Raw genomic sequence first — 17,556 nt, forward strand, 5'->3', positions numbered from 1 at the left:
ATGGGAGCTAATAGGAGACGGGGGCTACACCTTTGAGGGTCCATAACTTTGGACCCCCTGAACCCAACTTTACCAAACCTGGGGGGTATCACCTGCAGGCCCAAAACTGAAAAAACACTAAAAAATACAAAAACCACAAATGAATATTGGGTGGGGGTGGGGGGCAAAACGCTACGCCTCTGACCTATGGTGCTCCAATTGGCCATGCTGGCAGGGGCTGATGGGAATTGTAGTCCATGAACATCTGGAGCACCATAGGTTGGCCACCCCTGGATAAACATTTGAGAGTCAAAGCTAACTTCAGACTCTTGAAAGCTCATCCCCCCCCCCAAATCTTGTTGGTGGTATCTGATGAAGGGAGCTTTGGATTCATATCTTTGACCATTGTCTGGTTTTAAACCATTTGGCGGAGAAATATTGCCACCCCAAGGGTGGGAAACTCCTTGCGGCTTTCCTAGATTTGAAATGCGCATTCGACTCTATCCCCAGGAATCAGCTGTGGGAAAAATTGACTGTGTTGGGAATAGACCAGAGATTACTGTTTCTTATTCGCCAGTTATATTCCTCAACTACCTGTCAAGTTCGTTGTGATCGTGCGGGCCGCCTAACTTCACCTATAGTTTCTAACAAGGGAGTCAAGCAGGGTTGTATTCTTGCTCCTCTCCTGTTCAATCTTTATTTAAACGACCTTGCTCCTCATTTATCTCAGACTGAAAGTCACGCACCCATTTTGGGACAAAGACCCACATGTGCACTTCTCTATGCAGACGACACTGTGTTACTGTCTCGGTCCAAGGTGGGCCTGCAAAGACTACTTCAAGCCTTTGCGACGTACTGCACAAACAGTGCCCTGTCGATTAATTATAACAAATCCAAAGTGCTGATCTTTTCGAATTCAAAAAAACTCAGCACGTGGAAAATAAACGGTACATTGATTGAACAGGTCCATTCATACAGATATTTAGGAATCACCTTCCATCATTCCTTAACCTGGACCTCTCATATCCACCAGACTCTCAATACAAGTAAAATCAAAGTGTTGGCAATATCCAGATTTTTTCACACCAGAGGCGGTCAATTTTTTCCTGCCGCAATGGAAGTTTTTCAGTTAAAACTACTGCCACAATTACTTTACGGAGCTCCAATCTGGGGAGCAAAAACCGCTGAGAAATTAGAGAGTGTTCAATCTTTGTTTCTTCGTCGTTTATTGGGTCTTCCAAACTCAGTCACGTATCAAGTTCTTTGTTTAGAAACCGGAGCCAAGACAATTTTTTCCCGGGTTTGGCTCTCTTTGTTTAAATACTGGCTTCGCCTTCATTATAGAGCCCTCCCGGGCAGTCTCACATATTTTCTGTTAAGCGACCACTTCCACTCCACCTGGCACACCAAAATTATCAAGCAAATAAACAACATAGGTGTATCTTTTGACCAACTCCTACTGATGGACGAAAGACAGGCTTTCGGAGTTTTGAAACAACGTACTCTTGACATTGAAGGGCAGCTTCTCACAGCTGGAGCCTGCAGAACTTGTTCTCCCACATTTTATGGCATTTCACCACCATTGCCGGGTTTTATGGCTAAATATATGAGTAATTTAACCAATCCACATCTCCGCAGATATTTTATGCTTGCTCGGCTAAATGTGTTACCGACTGGCATCCCACAGGAGAACAGGACTTGTTCCTGTGCAGCGGGCCTACCCGAAACAACTGAACACGTGCTCCTTCATTGCAAAGATTTGGCAGTCTATCGGTTGCTTTTTCTCGAGGCCATCTTGAAGAAATTTTCAGTGAGATCAGACAAGGAAATAGTTTCACACCTGCTTAGTGACCATCATCCCCACACTACTGAATCAGTTGCCAGGTTTTTAACAAAGGCACTTGGATCAAGAGTGAAACCTTTGTGTAAATTTTAGTCAATTGGTTTTAACATAATCTGTATTTTACCACTCTTTATATGCCATTAAAGGTTTTGTATTTGTATTTGTATTTGATTCATATCTTGTTCTTTTACTATAGACCAGCGGTGGCCCTCCTATGGCACTCCAGATGTTCATGGACTGCAATTCTGCTGATGGGAATCCATGAACATCTGGAGCGCCCTAGGTTGGCCACTCCTGCTATAGACCAACATGGCTACCCTCTGAAACTTTGAAAAAAGAAGCAACTGCCCAAATCAAATGAACAATATATTTTGAATGACATCATCACCTCAGCTTCATGTGTGTAAAAACAAGGCCTGTTCTGTAAATACTCTGCAACTGTGGGAGCAGCAGTGGCGTAGTGGCTAAGAGCAGGGGCACTCTAATCGGGAGAACTGGGTTTGATTCCCCGCTCTGCCACCTGAGCTGTGGAGGCTTATCTGGGAAACCAGATTAGCTTGTGCGCTCCCACACACGCCAGCTGGGTGACCTGGGGCTAGTCACAGCTTCTCGGAGCTCTCTCGGCCCCACCCACCTCACAGGGTGTTTGTTGTGAGGGGAAAAGAGCAAGGAGATTGTCAGCCCCTTTGAGTCTCCTTCAGGAGAGAAAGGGGGGATATAAATCCAAACTCTTCTTCTTCTTCTTCAACTGGGTCCAAAACAGCCAGTGACGGTGGGCCATCTGCAAGGGGGGGGGGGGGGGGCTGGCTCCAAATACCTGCAGGATTCTGATGTTAATCATGGCCTTTGTGAGCACAATTTCACTTCTGTGTTGACCAGTCTTCTCCCTCCTGGGACCCGGATGTTTTGAAGAGGAAGCTGACGTGGAATTCTTCCCTAAAACAAAAAAACTGTATTATTCCTCCATGGCATGGCTCAAGGGAAACCCACAGCGACAGGACAATTACGGCAGCGAGCTGCTGGTGGCTGCCGCTTATAAGGAGAGCTCGGGAAAACATGGAGCAGAGGTTGCTCTGGGCCGGGAAAACAGGCTTCAGCCACCAATGGCTTCTCCAGGAAAGCTAGAGGGCAGAGGTCAAAGCAAGTATGCAGCGTTCCTCACCTGAAGGTTTGTCTTTGGGCTTAGATGGGGAAGGCTTCGCGGTTTCCTTCTTTTTGACAGATGGCAACAAAACCTTGAACGCGGCCGTCTTCTTTTCTGAGTGGTCTCGTTGCCATGGGCTATAATCCTAAACGTCAGCACAAGAAAGAGGCCATTTCGTCGCATAAAAATAAGAGGCTCTCCAAAGTGTGTATGGGGGGAGGGGAGGGGGGGAACAGTTCTTTGGAAAAGGATCTCAGGGCAGGGTCCCAGAGAATAGGCTGACGGAAACGCTTCCTTCCTTTTTGGAGAAGAAGAAGAAGAAGAAGAAGAAGAAGAAGAAGAAGAAGAAGAAGAAGAAGAAGAAGAAGAAGAAGAAGAAGAAGAAGAGGTGGAGGTGGAGGAAGAGGAGGAGTTTGGATTTATATCCCCTCTTTCTCTCCTGTAAGGAGACTCAAAGGGCCTTGCAAACTCCTGTCCCTTCCCCCCCTCACAAGAAACACCCTGAGAGGTAGGTCAGGATGAGAGAGCTCCAAAGAACTGTGACTCGCCCAAGGTCACCCAGCTGGTGTGTGTTGGAGTGCACAAGCTAATCTGGTTCCCCAGAGAAGCCTCCACAGCTCAAGTGGCAGAGCAGGGAATCAAACCCGGTTCTCCAGATTAGCGTGCACCTGCTCTTAACTACTCTACGCTGTGCAATCTAGTGTTTGCCTCTCAGCCTGACCAAGATGCTTCACTGCCTAAGAAGAGCCCTAAGGGGAGATGGTAGCCAGTCCCGCAACTAGAGGGTGCGGAGGTTGCACTCTGGGCTATCAGCTATCTGGGAAACCAATGTATGTACTCCGGCTCATCAGATGGGCTTTGTCAGATGACTTAAGAAGACCAGAAGTGCCTTGCTAGATCAGATCAGCATCTTGTCATACACAGTGGCCAAGCAGTTCCACTGGAGGACTAAGGACAGGGCAGAGAGGCCAAAACCCTAATAAGATCAGAAAAGCTGGATCAGACCAGTGCGTCCATCTAGTCTAGCACACAGTGGTCAACGAGTTCCTCCAGAGGGCCAGCAAACAGGGCACAGAAACCAGTGATTTTCCCCTCATGTTGCCTCCTGGCACTGCCATTCAGAGGTTGATGACTACCTCCAAATCTGAAGGTTCCTTTTAGTCACTGTGGTTAGAGGCCACTTCTAAGTCTATCCTCCAAGAATCTGTCTAACCGGCAGTGGTGTAGTGGTTAAGAGCAGGTGTATTCTAATCTGGAGGAACCAGGTTTTTCCCAGCTCTGCTGCCTGAGCTGTGGAGGCTTATCAGGGGAATTCAATACAACAACCTTTATTAGGCATACTAAAATAGGCTCCAGAGCGTTACAGACATTTCTAAAGTACAAATCAAAAGTACATTCAAAACACAGACAGATAAAACTGTATCTAGCATTGGACATTACTTAGAAAATTCTGTCACTTGTAAAAGAAATTTTGCTACTTTTTCCAAGAGCACGGCCTCTGTGTTATTTAACAAAAGCTCCACAACAGAGTTGTCAGAGTCTCTTTCAGATTTGTCTAAGACCCGCCCAGGAGAGAAATTCCTAATACCCACATATCTCGGACAGTCAAGTATAATGTGAGCAAGAGTCTCCACTTGGTTTTTACAGTGTGGACAGACCCGATCCTGGAATCAGGGGAATTCAGATGGGCCTGTGCACTCCCACACATGCCAGCTGGGTGACCTTGGGCTAGTCACAGTTCTTCAGAGCTCTCTCAGCCCCACCCACCTCACAGGGTGTTTGTTGTGAGGTGGAAAGGGCAAGGAGATTGTAAGCTCCTTTGAGTCTCCTGTAGGGAGAAAGGGGGGATAGAAATCCAAACTCTTCTTCTTCTTAAATGGCACTACCCACCTCCAAACCTCCTCTGTTAAGCTGTCTAGCAGCACAATGAGCAAAAAGCTTTTATTCCCAGATCCAAAGATCCGTAACACATGCATGTGCAAGGCCACAGATACGGTCACCACCACTCCCTAACAAATCCTGGCAGGCTCAAAGCATTACAACTGTGACCCCCACAAGACCTGCTTGAGTCTGCCTCCCCGTGTGCTGTCCCATGTGCTTCCTCAGGCTTCCCTTTCCACGTGCATCTTTCTATTCATGGCAGAGGATAGTACATAGAATAAACTCCAGCTTGATCAGGGGGCAGGAAACATGCGAAGGCGGCCTCTTGGATATTTGTTTCTCCATCACATGTAAACAGATCTTTCCGATCAAGGCAGATACGGATGTCATCTCAGTGTCCTGTTAGGTTGTGGGGACTTACCGCCTTTATGAAGTGGGGAAAGTAATTGAGATTCTTCGAAGACATCTTTTGAGCCACGCGGGAGCACTGCAAAAGAAAGGGAGAACATAAGAACAAGCCAGCTGGATCAGACCAGAGTCCATCTAGTCCAGCACTCTGCTACTCGCAGTGGCCCACCAGGTGCCTTTGGGAGCTCACGTGCTCCCAAAGCATGAGATTTTGGGGGTGGCCCTTCGGGATGTTGGCATTTGGGGAGGAGGGGCATCAGTGGGGTATATAACGCCATAGAGTCCATCTTTCAAATCAGCCGTTTTCTCCAAGGGAGGCAATCTCTGTCAGCTGGACATCACTAAAAACCCTAACAAAATCCTAACTTGGAATTCTGGGAGATCTCCAGGCGCCACCTGGAGCTTGGCAACCCATCAGTCCACCTTCTTGCTTTCCACCAGACGTCCGTCACAAGCGGGGTCCCCCCAAAGGCCGCTCCCAGTACTGCCCCCCAGCAGCTGACTTTCAGAGGTAGACCCTCCCTGGACATGGAGGCTCCACCATCGAAAAACTCCCGCCTCCCCCTTTACCTGCCGCTCTTTTCCGAGCTCTCGCGTCTCTTAGCAACCGGCGGGGAAGCGCGGCCGGCGGTCTCCATGGTTACCACGGGGCTACGGAAGCCGCAGTGGCCGGCAGGGAGGAAGCTTCGCGTACGAAAGAGACAGCGCAGGAAAAAGAAGGATATAAGGGACCGTCGATAAAGTGCACGGCACTTCTAAAAACCGGAGTTCTCTTTTTTATCCAGCTTTGATCGTCAGCCTGCCCCTCCGGGAGCTGCCTCGATTTCACCTTTTGTCTGAAGCCGAGTTCTCCTCCCTCCAGACCGCTCTGGCCTCCGAGCAGCTCACCACTAGTGGAGGAATTTATGGTCGCCCCCCTGAGGCGACGTTTGCGGGCGCTCAACCCGGGCCCCGCCCTCCCTGCCTTCCCTTGAGCACCCTGCGCATGCGCGTTGCTTTCTCTGAGTAGCAACCACAGGCTACGCTTTATTCTTATTATTTTTATATTTCTCTTCTACATTTGCCGTCTGGATACCGCAATAGTTCTGCCAGCTGCAAGTTGGGAAATTCCTGGAGATTTGGGGGTGGAGCCTGGGGAGGGCGGGGTTTAGAAAGGGGGAGGGGCCTCAGCCCAGTACAATCGCATGGAGTCTCCGCCCTGCAAAGCAACCCTTTTTCTGCAGGCCAATTGATCTCTGCTGTCTGGAGAGCAGCTGTGATTCCAGGAGATCTCCAGGCCTCACCTGGGGGTTGGCAGCCTAAAATGGCAGGTTTCCAGGTCCCCTTTGGAGGCTGGTAACCCTCCTAACTTGGAATTCTGGGAGATCTCCAGGTGCCACCTAGAGCTTGGCAACCCATCAGTCCACCTTCTTGCTTTCCACAGTGGCCAACCAGACGCCCGTCACAAGCGGGGTCCCCTCAAAAGCTTCTCCCAGTACTGCCCCCCAGCAGCTGACTTTCAGAGGTAGACCCTCCCTGGACATGGAGGCTCCATGTCCTCGTCCTCGGTTCTGTACAGACATGAGAATGGCAAAGCCCCTGGCTCCGCCCACTCTGAAATGCTTCGTCATGGTTCCTCCCTGTAGCTTTTAAAAAGGCTCCAAGGAATTGAGTTCTCTGCTACTTATTTACTTAATTGTATCCTACCTTTTTTCCTACCGGGGACCAAAAGAGGCTTTCGGTGGCCTCCCCGTCTTTATTTTACCCTCACAACAACCCTGCGAGGTAGGCTAGGCTGAGAAGACATGACTGGCCCAAGGTCAACCAGCAAGCTTCCATAGCAGAGTAGTGCTATACATCAGTGTCTCTGATATCCTAGGCCAACACTCTTAACCACAACACCATATTGGCCTTCTTGTTAAAATCTGTTGGAGATTCTTGTCTTCCCCCCTCCCCCCCAAAAAAACCCCTTTTCTTTTGGGAATGGCAAAAGGCAAAGCAGCTAACCAGTGGTTCTCAACCTTCCTAATGCCGCAACCCTTTAATACAGTTCCTTATGTTGTGGTGACCCCCAACCCTAACATTTATCCATTTTACAGATGGAGATCACTGATGCAGAGAGTCTTAGGCGACCCCTGTGAAAGGGTCGTTTGACCCCCAAAGGGGTCGCGACCCCCAGGTTGAGAATCGCTGAGCTAAACTAAGAAAAGTTTTTCTTGTAGACAGGTCTTTACGGCCTTCCTTGCAAGCAGCATGTCTTTGGTTCTTGGCGATCATCCGGGGGGGGGGGGGGAACCCTGGATGCAACCACTAGGCAAAACTGCATATTTAAGAACCTAGAATCTTGACATAATAAACGTGCATTTATTGCATCGTATTATACATTTATTAATAGCCATGGATGCTGATTCACTGGATCAGTGGGTCCCAAACATTTTTGGGCCGCCGCCTTCTCGGTTCCATAAACTCATTCCCAGTGTCCCCTACTGTAGATGGAAGATGAATCACACTTAGGGTTGCCAATTCCAGGTTGAGGAATTTCTGGAAATTTGGGAGGGTGGGGTTTGGAAGCGGAGAGACCCAGAGGTGGGATCCAGCAGGTTCTCACCAGTTCCCAAGAGTGGGTTGCTAATTATTTGCGTGTGCCGAGAGGGGGTGACTAATTGGGTCTGCTTTTCCGTTAGAAATTCCATTAGGTCCAAAAATCATAAAGTCCTGTTGTTTCCTATGTGGCTGGTTAGCGATGGTAGAAAACGGGATCATTCTCCCTGTTGGGCTGTTTTAAAAACATGTTTGAGAAATATGGTCAAGTTCCTTGTTTAAGGAAAGTATCCTTCTTTGGATTTCTAGAAACAAAATTAAGTATTTGAAAGTATTAAGTATTTGACAGGCAGTCAAGTAGAGAAGTAGTTGTTTCTGTTGGCAGCAGACGATAGGACTTGCTATAATGAGTTTAAATTATGGACAGAAAGATACCAGCTGGAAATTAGGAACTTTTTTTTTTACAGTAACAGAGAAATGATTAATGCCCCGCCCCCGGAATGCCCGGCCACGCCCCGTCGTGCCCCGCCCAGCCCCATTGGCGCTACGCCACTGTTTGAATCCCACCACCATGGGAACCTGTTACTAAAATTTTTGGATCCCACTGGTTATAACCCCATAGAGTCCACCCTCTAAAGCACCCATTGGTTCCAGGGGAACTGACTGAAGATGAGCTGAAATTTCAGGAGATCTCCCGACCCTAACCAGAGGTGAATTGCCCAAAAGATTGCTTTCGTTTTGTTGATCGTATACAAAATAATGCCATCATATAATGCCTAAGAAATTCCATATTTATTGTGGCACCTGTGTGTAGCTACAAAGTCTTGGTTTTTGGAGTGTGAACATTTGTGACAGATACACTACAGGTAAAAAGAATATAGGAACCAAGAGATATTAATTGAGAAGGATTTATGGAAACGAAAAAAAATCTGGAGTCTTTGTTTTGCGCCGATGAGGGATCATACTGTCGAGAGATAGGCTAAAGACCATATGAGATGTTTGCAAATTTATTCGGAATAGACTGGGTTTGAGAGAGCCTCCAGTAACTGGTGCAGTGGGGTGTTAGTTTAACCTACTAGTGCCCTTACTCACTGACTGTCATGTGGATCTACTTAGAGTCTGGCAAACCTAGTCCTCTCCAGGTGGGTCCCCAAGTCTAGAGGGGAGCGCCGGAGCATTCAGAGTCCATTCTGGCCCGTGGTCCTGTTGTCCTCTGGGTCGCCGCTGCTATCGATTGGCTCCAACCTGCCCACAAGTTCTGCGAGGAGTCTCTGGAGGGTGGAAACTCGCCTCTGGCTCACCTCCAGCACTCTGAGATGATCGACGTGCTCCTGGGCCTCGTACTCCTTGGCCACCTTGTTAGTGATCAGCGACAGGCCGAAGACCCGTAACCCACAGTGCCGGGCCACGACGACCTCGGCTGCGGTGCTCATTCCTGCAAGGAAACAGGAAGCAAATCACAGAGTGCAGCGATCTTGTGGGAAACATCAGGTCCAATAAAAATGGGTGGACAGTAAGAAAGCATCTCCTTTATTGCAATAAAGAGGAACACACAAGGTGTATTCAAAGAATAACTGGGCAAAAAGGCAGTTTATACACTGTATTGTCGAAGGCTTTCACGGCCGGAATCACTTGGGTGCTGTGTAGTTTCCGGGCTGTCTGGCCGTGTTCTAGCAGCATTCTCTCCTGACGTTTCGCCTGCATCTGTGGCTGGCATCTTCAGAGGATCTGATGTTGGGAAAGCAAGTGGAGTATATATATCTGTTGGAGTGTCCAGGGTGGGTGAAGAAACATTGTCTGTGAGTAACAAAGAAGGCAACCAGGTCAATAGTTGAGGGCATCTGAATAGAAGTCTGTGAGTAACAATGAAGTCTATAGCGTGGGAATAACAATGGAGATAGCCAGGTCACTGGTGGGAGCATCTGAATAGAAGTATCCTTCTATAGAAGTATCCTTCTATAGAAATATCCTTCTATAGAAGTATCCTTCTATAGAAGTATACTTCTATTCAGATGCCCTCAACTATTGACCTGGTTGACTTCTTTGTTACTCACAGACAATGTTTCTTCACCCACCCTGTACACTCCAACAGATATATATATACTCCACTTGTTTTCCCAACATCAGATCCTCTGAAGATGCCAGCCACAGATGCAGGCGAAACGTCAGGAGAGAATGCTGCTAGAACACGGCCATGCAGCCTGGAAACCACACAGCACCCAAGTTTATACACTAACGGTACATATGTGTTGTTCCCTGACTGTTTCTAAGGCTCCCTGATGTGATTTCCTGGAGATATTGACTAAGTAATGTGTATTTATAACTGAGTGGGCACAATTTGTCACAATTCCTGAGAGTTTTTAAACACACTCTCCATTTTTGTGTCGTAGCTCTCTTACAGGCACGCATCCTGCCTACGTGCTTGCGAGCTTGCTGCTTCTCAACTACAAGCTAGCTCCTGTTTTCCAGCAACTAGAGCCAGCGTGGCGTGGTGGTTAAGAGCAGGTGGATTCTAATCTGGAGAACCAGGTTTGATTCCCCAGTCCCCCACCTGAGTGGTGGAGGCTTATCTGGTGACCCAGATGTGTTTCCGCACTCTTAACGTTCCTGCTGGGTGACCTTGGGCTAGTCACAGTTCTCTCCTAACTCTCTTAGCCACAACTGCCTCATGAGGGATCTGTTGTGGGGAGAGGAAGGGAAAGGAGTTTGTAAGCCACCTTGAATCTTCTTATAGGAGAAAAAGGTGGGGTATAAATCCAAAACTGAAAAAGGTGGGGTATAAATCCAGGCAGCACCAAAGCCCATGGAATGGGCTCCTTTGCGAGGCTGCCTCTCAGGTTAGAACAGGGGTCTGCAACCTGCGGCTCTCCAGATGTTCATGGACTACAATTCCCATCAGCCCTCGCCAATTGGCCATGCTGGCAGGGGCTGATGGGAATTGTAGTCCATAACATCTGGAGTGCCAAAGGTTCGCCACCACGGCCCTAGGGGGAGGGCGGTTTAGAAATCAAACAATCAAACAAACAAACAAACAAACAAACAAGTAGGGGTGCCCAGGCCAGGTGGCTGCTTATCTCAACCTTTGGCCTTGGAGTCCTGTCTCTCTACCATGTTTCCCCGAAAATAAGACAGGGTCTTATATTAATTTTTGCTCCAAAAGATGTGTTAGGGCAGGGGCCTGCAGCCTGCGGCTCTACTGACGTTCATGGACTACAATTCCCATCAGCCCCTGCCAGCACGGCCAATTGGATTTGTAGTCCATGAACATCTATAGAGCCGCAGGTTGCAGACCCCTCCGTTAGGGGATGTCTTATTTTTTCCCCATGATTTTGTGCCCCCCCCCCCCACCCATGACCAGATCAGCTGCACCGTGAAATCTGTAACTAGGGCTTATTTTTGGGAATAGGGCTTATATTTTAAGCATCCTCCAAAAATCCCAAAAAATCATGCTAGGGCTTATTTTCGGGGTAGGGCTTATTTTTGGGGAAACAGGGTATTCCTTTGTTACTGAGAAGCGTGGGAAAAGGTGGGAGGAGGGATGAGCATCGGGAAATATATTGGGGTCTGGGGAAAAGACAAATCAGAATTGGCTTTGCTGGCTACTGATTCTTCCAATCAAGCTTTTTGAACCAGCCGGTTCCAGAGTGTTGTTTGGTCTCCGATCCAGAGCCTGACCTACCCACTGCGTCTGCCCCCAGTGAGTGCAGCAACCGGGCCTCCGCGACGGATTCAAAGTTGGGGCCTCCAACCATGCAGTAGACGCCCTCCTTGACGAAGGAGGCGTATCCAAGGTGCCCCGCGACCTCCGCTGCCAAAGCACGGAGCTTCCTGTCGTAGGCATCAGAAAGGGCAGGGAAACGGGGTCCAAACCTGACGGAGATAAAGATGCTGTGAGCGGCAAGGAAATCCAACAGGGGTAGCTTAGAGAACCAGGCTGGGTCCAAGGAATAATAGGGGCCCGTTACGTCTTTTAAGAACATAAGAACAAGCCATCTGGATCAGACCAGAGTCCATCTAGTCCAGCTCTCTGCTACTCACAGTGGCCCACCAGGTGCCTTTGGGAGCTCACCTGCAGGATGTGAAAGCAATGGCCTTCTGCGGCTGTTGCTCCCGAGCACCTGGACTGTTAAGGCATTTGCAATCTCAGATCAAGGAGGATCAAGATTGGTAGCCATAGGTTGACTTCTCCTCCATCAATCTGTCCAAGCCCCTTTTAAAGCTATCCAGGTGAGTGGCCATCACCACCTCCTGCGGCAGCATATTCCAAACACCAATCACACGTTGCGTGAAGAAGTTGTTTCCTTTTATTAGGACCTAACAGCCAGGTCCCACTCCCAAGGTGACATCTCTTCAGATGTCATGGAGAATGAAGGTCTTGGGGACAGAGGGTGCCAGTCTGAGGTGGAGGAAGATGCTCCCTTCGATGGGACCCCTTCCTTAGCTGGTGATCAGATATCCTCTCGCACTGAGGATACCCCTCAGGGAGGTGGGGGGCTCCTCGTAGTGGGCGATTCGATCATTAGAAATGTAGAGAGTTGGGTTTGTGAGAGGCGTGATGACCGCATGGTGACTTGCCTGCCTGGATGCTTGAAGATTTAGCGGATAATCGCGGCTTCGTAGGACTTTTCCAACGTCAGCCCTGGTTGTGATATGTCAGGGGCCCCTGCCATTAACTGGGATCCGAATTGTCTTTTACCAATTTGCTCTTCCTTCTTTCGTTTTCTTGCTGTCTCCATGCTTGGACTATGTCGTGACTTAGAAAGCATTCTTATCAGTGCGTCTGGCCTTGAAGTGTGAAAGGCTACTGCTTTCCCAAGCACAGCTCTGCCTGGACATTTGGGAAGGAGCGGGGGGTTGAGGGGTGAACATATATTGGGGTTATAGAAAGTCAGAACCTCAGTATTGGCTTTCTCTCTACATGGCCACACTGCTGTCTGTCAATAAAAGCTTCTGATTGAAATCGCTGAGCTGGTTATTGGGAACAGATCCAGGGCTTGACAGATACAACCAGAGGTGGGATCCAGCAGGTTCTCACCAGTTCCCGAGAGTGGGTGACTAATTATTTGTGTGTGCCGAGAGGGGGCTACCAATTGGGTCCGCTTTTCCGTTAGAAATTCCATTAGGTCCAAAAATCATAAAGTCCTGTTGTTTCCTACCATGTTTCCCCGAAAATAAGACAGTGTCTTATATTAATTTTTGCTCCCAAAGATGCGCCATGTCTTATTTTCAGGGGATGTCTTATTTTTCTGCGTTCTGTTCGTCGGGCATGGTTCCAAAGAAAAACTTTGCTATGTCTTACTTTCGGGGGATGCCTTATATTTCGAACTTTAGCAAAACCTCTACTACATCTTATTTTCAGGGGATGTCTTATATTTGGGGAAACAGGGTATGTGGCTGGTTAGCGAAGGTAGAAAACGGGATAATTCTCCCTGTTGTTGGGCTGTTTTAAAAACATGTTTTAGAAATATGGTAAAGTTCCTTGTTCAAGGAAAGTATCCTTCTTTTGATTTCTAGAAACAAAATTAAGTATTTGAAAGTATTAAGTATTTGACAGGCAGTCAATTAGAGGAGAAGTAGTTGTTTCTGTTGGCAGCAGACGATAGGACTTGCTATAATGAGTTTAAATTATGGACAGAAAAATACCAGCTGGAAATTAGGAACTTTTTTTTTTACAGTAAGAGTTTTTTACAGCAACAGAGAAATTATTAATGCCCCGCCCCCGGAATGCCTGGCCATGCCCCCGTCGTGCCCTGCCCAGCCCCATTGGCGCTACGCCACTGTTTGAATCCCACCACCATGGGAACCTGTTACTAAAATTTTTGGATCCCACCACTGGTCCAGACCCTGGTGGTAATGAGGATGGGCACGGGACCCGCTGACACCTCTTCCCGTGCTGCCTCAGACTACGTCAAAGTCTGCGGAGCCTGTGTCTACTACCACGAGCCGCCCGGGACCCTGTGGCTCTCCCACCCACCAGCCGTACAACCCCAGCAATAGCTTAATGAGGGTGTGTATGAGCCCCAGTTACCACTTTAGCAGGCCATGTGCGGGGGGGGGGGGGACCGCATAGCTGAGCCCCCCCCACCCCCCGCAACTGCATCCCACCTGAACTCCACATGGAGTTTGAGACCAGGGCGCAGTTCAATGAGAGCAGCAGTGGCGTAGCGGTTAAGAGCAGGGGCACTCTAATCTGGAAGAACCAGGAATGATTCCCCGCTCTGCCACTTGAGCTGTGGAGGCTTATCCCGTGAACCAGATTAGCTTCTGCGCTCCAACACACACCAGCTGGGTGGCCTTGGGCTAGTCACAGTTCTTCGGAGCTCTCTCAGCCCCACCCACCTCACAGGGTGTTTGTTGTGAGGGGGGAAGGGAAAGGAGTTTGTAAGCCCCTTTGAGTGTCCTCACAGGAGAGAAAGGGTGGTGGTGGATATAAATCCATCTCTCAGCAGTGGCGTAAGAGGTTAAGAGCTCGTGTATCTAATCTGGAGGAACCGGGTTTGATTCCCAGCTCTGCCGCCTGAGCTGTGGAGGCTTATCTGGGGAATTCGGATTAGCCTGGGCACTCCCACACACGCCAGCTGGGTGACCTTGGGCTAGTCACAGCTTCTCGAAGCTCTCTCAGCCCCACCTACCTCACAGGGTGTTTGTTGTGAGGGGGAAGGGCAAGGAGATTGTCAGCCCCTTTGAGTCTCCTACAGGAGAGAAAGGGGGGATATAAATCCAAACTCCTCCTCCTCCTCCTCCTCCTCTTCTTCTTCTTCTCCTCCTCCTCTTCTTCTTCTTCTCCTTCTTCTCCTTCTTCTCCTTTTTCTTCTCCTTCTTCTCCTTCTCCTTCTTCTTCTTCAACAAATCCAGTTCACCAGATAAAAGTGTGCCACTCGTGTGGAGGAGTGTGGAGACAAACTTGGTTCATCAGATTAGAGTCAGCCGCTCTTAACCACTTCGGTGCGCTGGCAACTCTATTGCCACTCTGGCTGGGTCAATGCGGACCCCTGGAGTGAGCACTCAGAAAGAGAGTGGGCAAGAAGGGAAAGAGGAGGTTCTAGGCCCCAGATGGAAGCACAACGTTCTGGCCGGGCTTCCACCACGCAACACATACCTCTCTTCATTGGGGCCCAGCAATGGGTTCTGCCCTGCCAAGCCCAGCAAGTTGATGTGGTCCCGGATAATCATGAGGTCCCCGATGCGATACGACTCCCCCAACGCTCCAGCCGCATTGGTCACCAGCAGAATCTGTATGCCCAAGAGTTTAAATACCCGGACCGGGAAGGTGACCTGCAAGAAGAAACAGAAGAAGAAGAGTTTGGATTTACATCCCCCTTTTCTCACCTGTCAGGAGACTCAAGGTGGCTTTCAAGCTCCTTTCCCTTCCTCTCCCCACAACAGACACCTTGTGAGGCAGGTGAGGCTGAGAGAGTTCTGAGAGAACTGTGACTAGCCCAAGGTCACCCAGCAGGAATGTAGGAGTGCGGAAACACATCTGGTTCACCAGATAAGCCTCCGCCACTCAAGTGGATGAATGGGGAATCAAACCTGGTTCTCCAGATTAGAATCCACCTGCTCTTAACCACTACACCACGCTGGCAGAGAGCTCGCTGCCACCAGCTGGGCTGAGATGTCCTTTCTCTCTTCTCAGGGCTGGGATCAACATACCCTGAGGTTGGGCAGCTGCTGGAGCTGGTGAAACCCACTACCACAGACACCTTCACCTGTTCGCCCCCTTATGCCTTAACCAGAGGTGGGATCCAGCAGGTTCTCACCAGTTCCCAAGAGTGGGTGACTAATTATTTGTGTGTGCCGAGAGGGGGTTACTCATTGGATCTGCTTTTCCGTTAGAAATTCCACTAGGTTCAAAAATCATAAAGTCATAAGAAGAACAAGCCAGCTGGATCAGACCAGCGTCCATCTAGTCCAGCTCTCTGCTACTCGCAGTGGCCCACCAGGTGCCTTTGGGAGCTCACATGCAGGATGTGAACGCAATGGCCTTCTGCGGCTGTTGCTCCCGAGCACCTGGACTGTTAACGCATTTGCAATCTCAGATCAAAGAGGATCAAGTCCTGTTGTTTCCTATGTGGCTGGTTAGCGAAGGTAGAAAATGGGAGATAATTCTCCCTGTTGGGCTGTTTTAAAAACATGTTTTAGAAATATGGTCAAGTTTCTTGTTCAAGGAAAGTATCCATCTTTTGATTTCTAGGAACAAAATTAAGTATTTGAAAGTATTAAGTAAGAACATAAGAACATAAGAACAAGCCAGCTGGATCAGACCAAAGTCCATCTAGTCCACCTCTCTGCTACTTGCAGTGGCCCACCAGGTGCCTTGGGGAGCTCACATGTAGGATGTGAACGCAATGGCCTTCTGCGGCTGTTGCTCCCGATCACCTGGTCTGTTAAGGCATTTGCAATCTCAGATCAAGTATTTGACAGGCATTTGCAATCTCAGATCAAGTATTTGACAGGCATTTGCAATCTCAGATCAAGTATTTGACAGGCAGTCAAGTAGAGGAGAAGTAGTTGTTTCTGTTGGCAGTAGACGATAGCACTTGCTATAATGAGTTTAAATTATGGACAGAAAGATCCCAGCTGGAAATTAGGAACTTTTTTTTTACAGTAAGAGTTTTTTACAGTAACAGAGAAAGTATTAATGCCCCGCCCCTGGAATGCCCGGCCACGCCCCCGTCGTGCCCCGCCCAGCCCCATTGGCGTTACGCCACTGTTTGAATCCCACCACCATGGGAACCTGTTACTGGGTGGCTGTAAAGCTTGCGAGGAGGGGAAGGAGTCACAGTCACACTCACCAGGTAAGGTAAAAAGGGAGGCGTGGGGCGGGGGGGGGGGGGAGAGCTGCTTCTCCCGTCGCTTCCAAACTAGGACAACTTCTGATTTTCCTTGGCCTCTGACAGGTCTTTGTAAGGGGTAACTGAGCCCCTGGTGGCCTACCTTCCAAAGAGGGTATCCCTCATACAGGTGAAAGCGCCCCTTCATGCAAACGCACGGCTGACCTTGCAGCTCCCCGAAGGTGAGACATCCTTCATGGCCGGGCACTGAGGAGAGATGGAGCGTCACGTTCATCCACAAGCAGTGTGGGGCTTTCTTTCCCACTCTATCCTTGTCGATTCTGGGTTGGGAAACCTGGGAGATTTGGGGGTGGACTCTATAGAATCATAGAGCTGGAAGAGACCACCAGGGCCATTAAGTCCAACCTCCTTCCATGCAAGAACACCATCAAAGCACTCCTGTCCTGACATATGTTCATCCAGCCTCTGTTTAAAAACCTCCAAAGGAGGAGACTCCACCACTCTCTGAGGCAGTGAATTCCACTGTCGAACAGCCCTGATGGTCAGGAAGTTCTTCCTAATGGAATCTCTTTTAGATGGAATCTCTTTTCCTGCACCTTGAATCCATTACTCCGTGTTGGCTCTGAGGCAGCAGAAAACAAGCTTGCTCCCTCTTCAACATGACATCCCTTCAAATATCTAAGCATGGTTATCATGTTCTCTCTGAAGAAGAAGAAGGAGGAGGAGGAGGAGGAGGAGAGGAGGAGGAGTTTGGATTTATATCCCCCTTTCTCTCCTGCAGGAGACTCAAAGGGGCTGACAATCTCCTTGCCCTTCCCCCCTCACAACAAACACCCTGTGAGGTAGGTGGGGCTGAGAGAGCTCCGAGAAGCTGTGACTAGCCCAAGGTCATTTATGAATGAAAACGTGCGTCTTAAAGAACGTGTCAAAAATGGACCGAAAAAAGTACAAGACACACGTATGCTGCTATAGTGGCTTCAATGTAT

General features: G+C 49.0%; 2 protein-coding genes and 1 long non-coding RNA gene across 3 annotated transcripts in view; all 3 read right to left on the reverse strand.

The window, feature by feature from the left end:
• Positions 1-17,556, reverse strand: part of BCL2L1 (BCL2 like 1) — a 72,613-nt gene that overhangs the window by 4,590 nt on the left and 50,467 nt on the right.
• Positions 2,640-6,345, reverse strand: LOC125433612. The gene is made up of 4 exons (XR_007244638.1): positions 5,826-6,345; positions 5,269-5,334; positions 2,985-3,111; positions 2,640-2,758 (listed from the first exon to the last, which is right to left on the reverse strand). It is a non-coding gene; the product is annotated as an uncharacterized LOC125433612 (long non-coding RNA).
• Positions 8,559-16,844, reverse strand: LOC125432654 (purine nucleoside phosphorylase-like). The gene is made up of 4 exons (XM_048496422.1): positions 16,713-16,844; positions 14,875-15,050; positions 11,455-11,645; positions 8,559-9,210 (listed from the first exon to the last, which is right to left on the reverse strand). Exons 1-4 carry the CDS (start codon positions 16,842-16,844, stop codon positions 8,954-8,956), a joined length of 756 nt encoding a protein of 251 aa, XP_048352379.1. The 3' UTR covers positions 8,559-8,953.

This window comes from Sphaerodactylus townsendi, linkage group LG05 (assembly GCF_021028975.2).
Source record: "Sphaerodactylus townsendi isolate TG3544 linkage group LG05, MPM_Stown_v2.3, whole genome shotgun sequence".
Taxonomy (NCBI): domain Eukaryota; kingdom Metazoa; phylum Chordata; class Lepidosauria; order Squamata; family Sphaerodactylidae; genus Sphaerodactylus; species Sphaerodactylus townsendi.

What these genes read in the sequence shown, in the direction of transcription:
- LOC125432654 (XM_048496422.1), bottom strand. Translation starts at nt 16,844, where the DNA reads ATGAACGTGACGCTCCATCTCTCCTCAGTGCCCGGCCATGAAGGATGT. An exon ending in AGGGATACCCTCTTTGGAAG is followed by an intron (nt 15,051 to 16,712) that starts GTAGGCCACCAG and finishes TTCTTCTTGCAG; the next exon opens with GTCACCTTCCCGGTCCGGGT. An exon ending in ACTGGGGGCAGACGCAGTGG is followed by an intron (nt 9,211 to 11,454) that starts GTAGGTCAGGCT and finishes GTTTCCTTGCAG; the next exon opens with GAATGAGCACCGCAGCCGAG.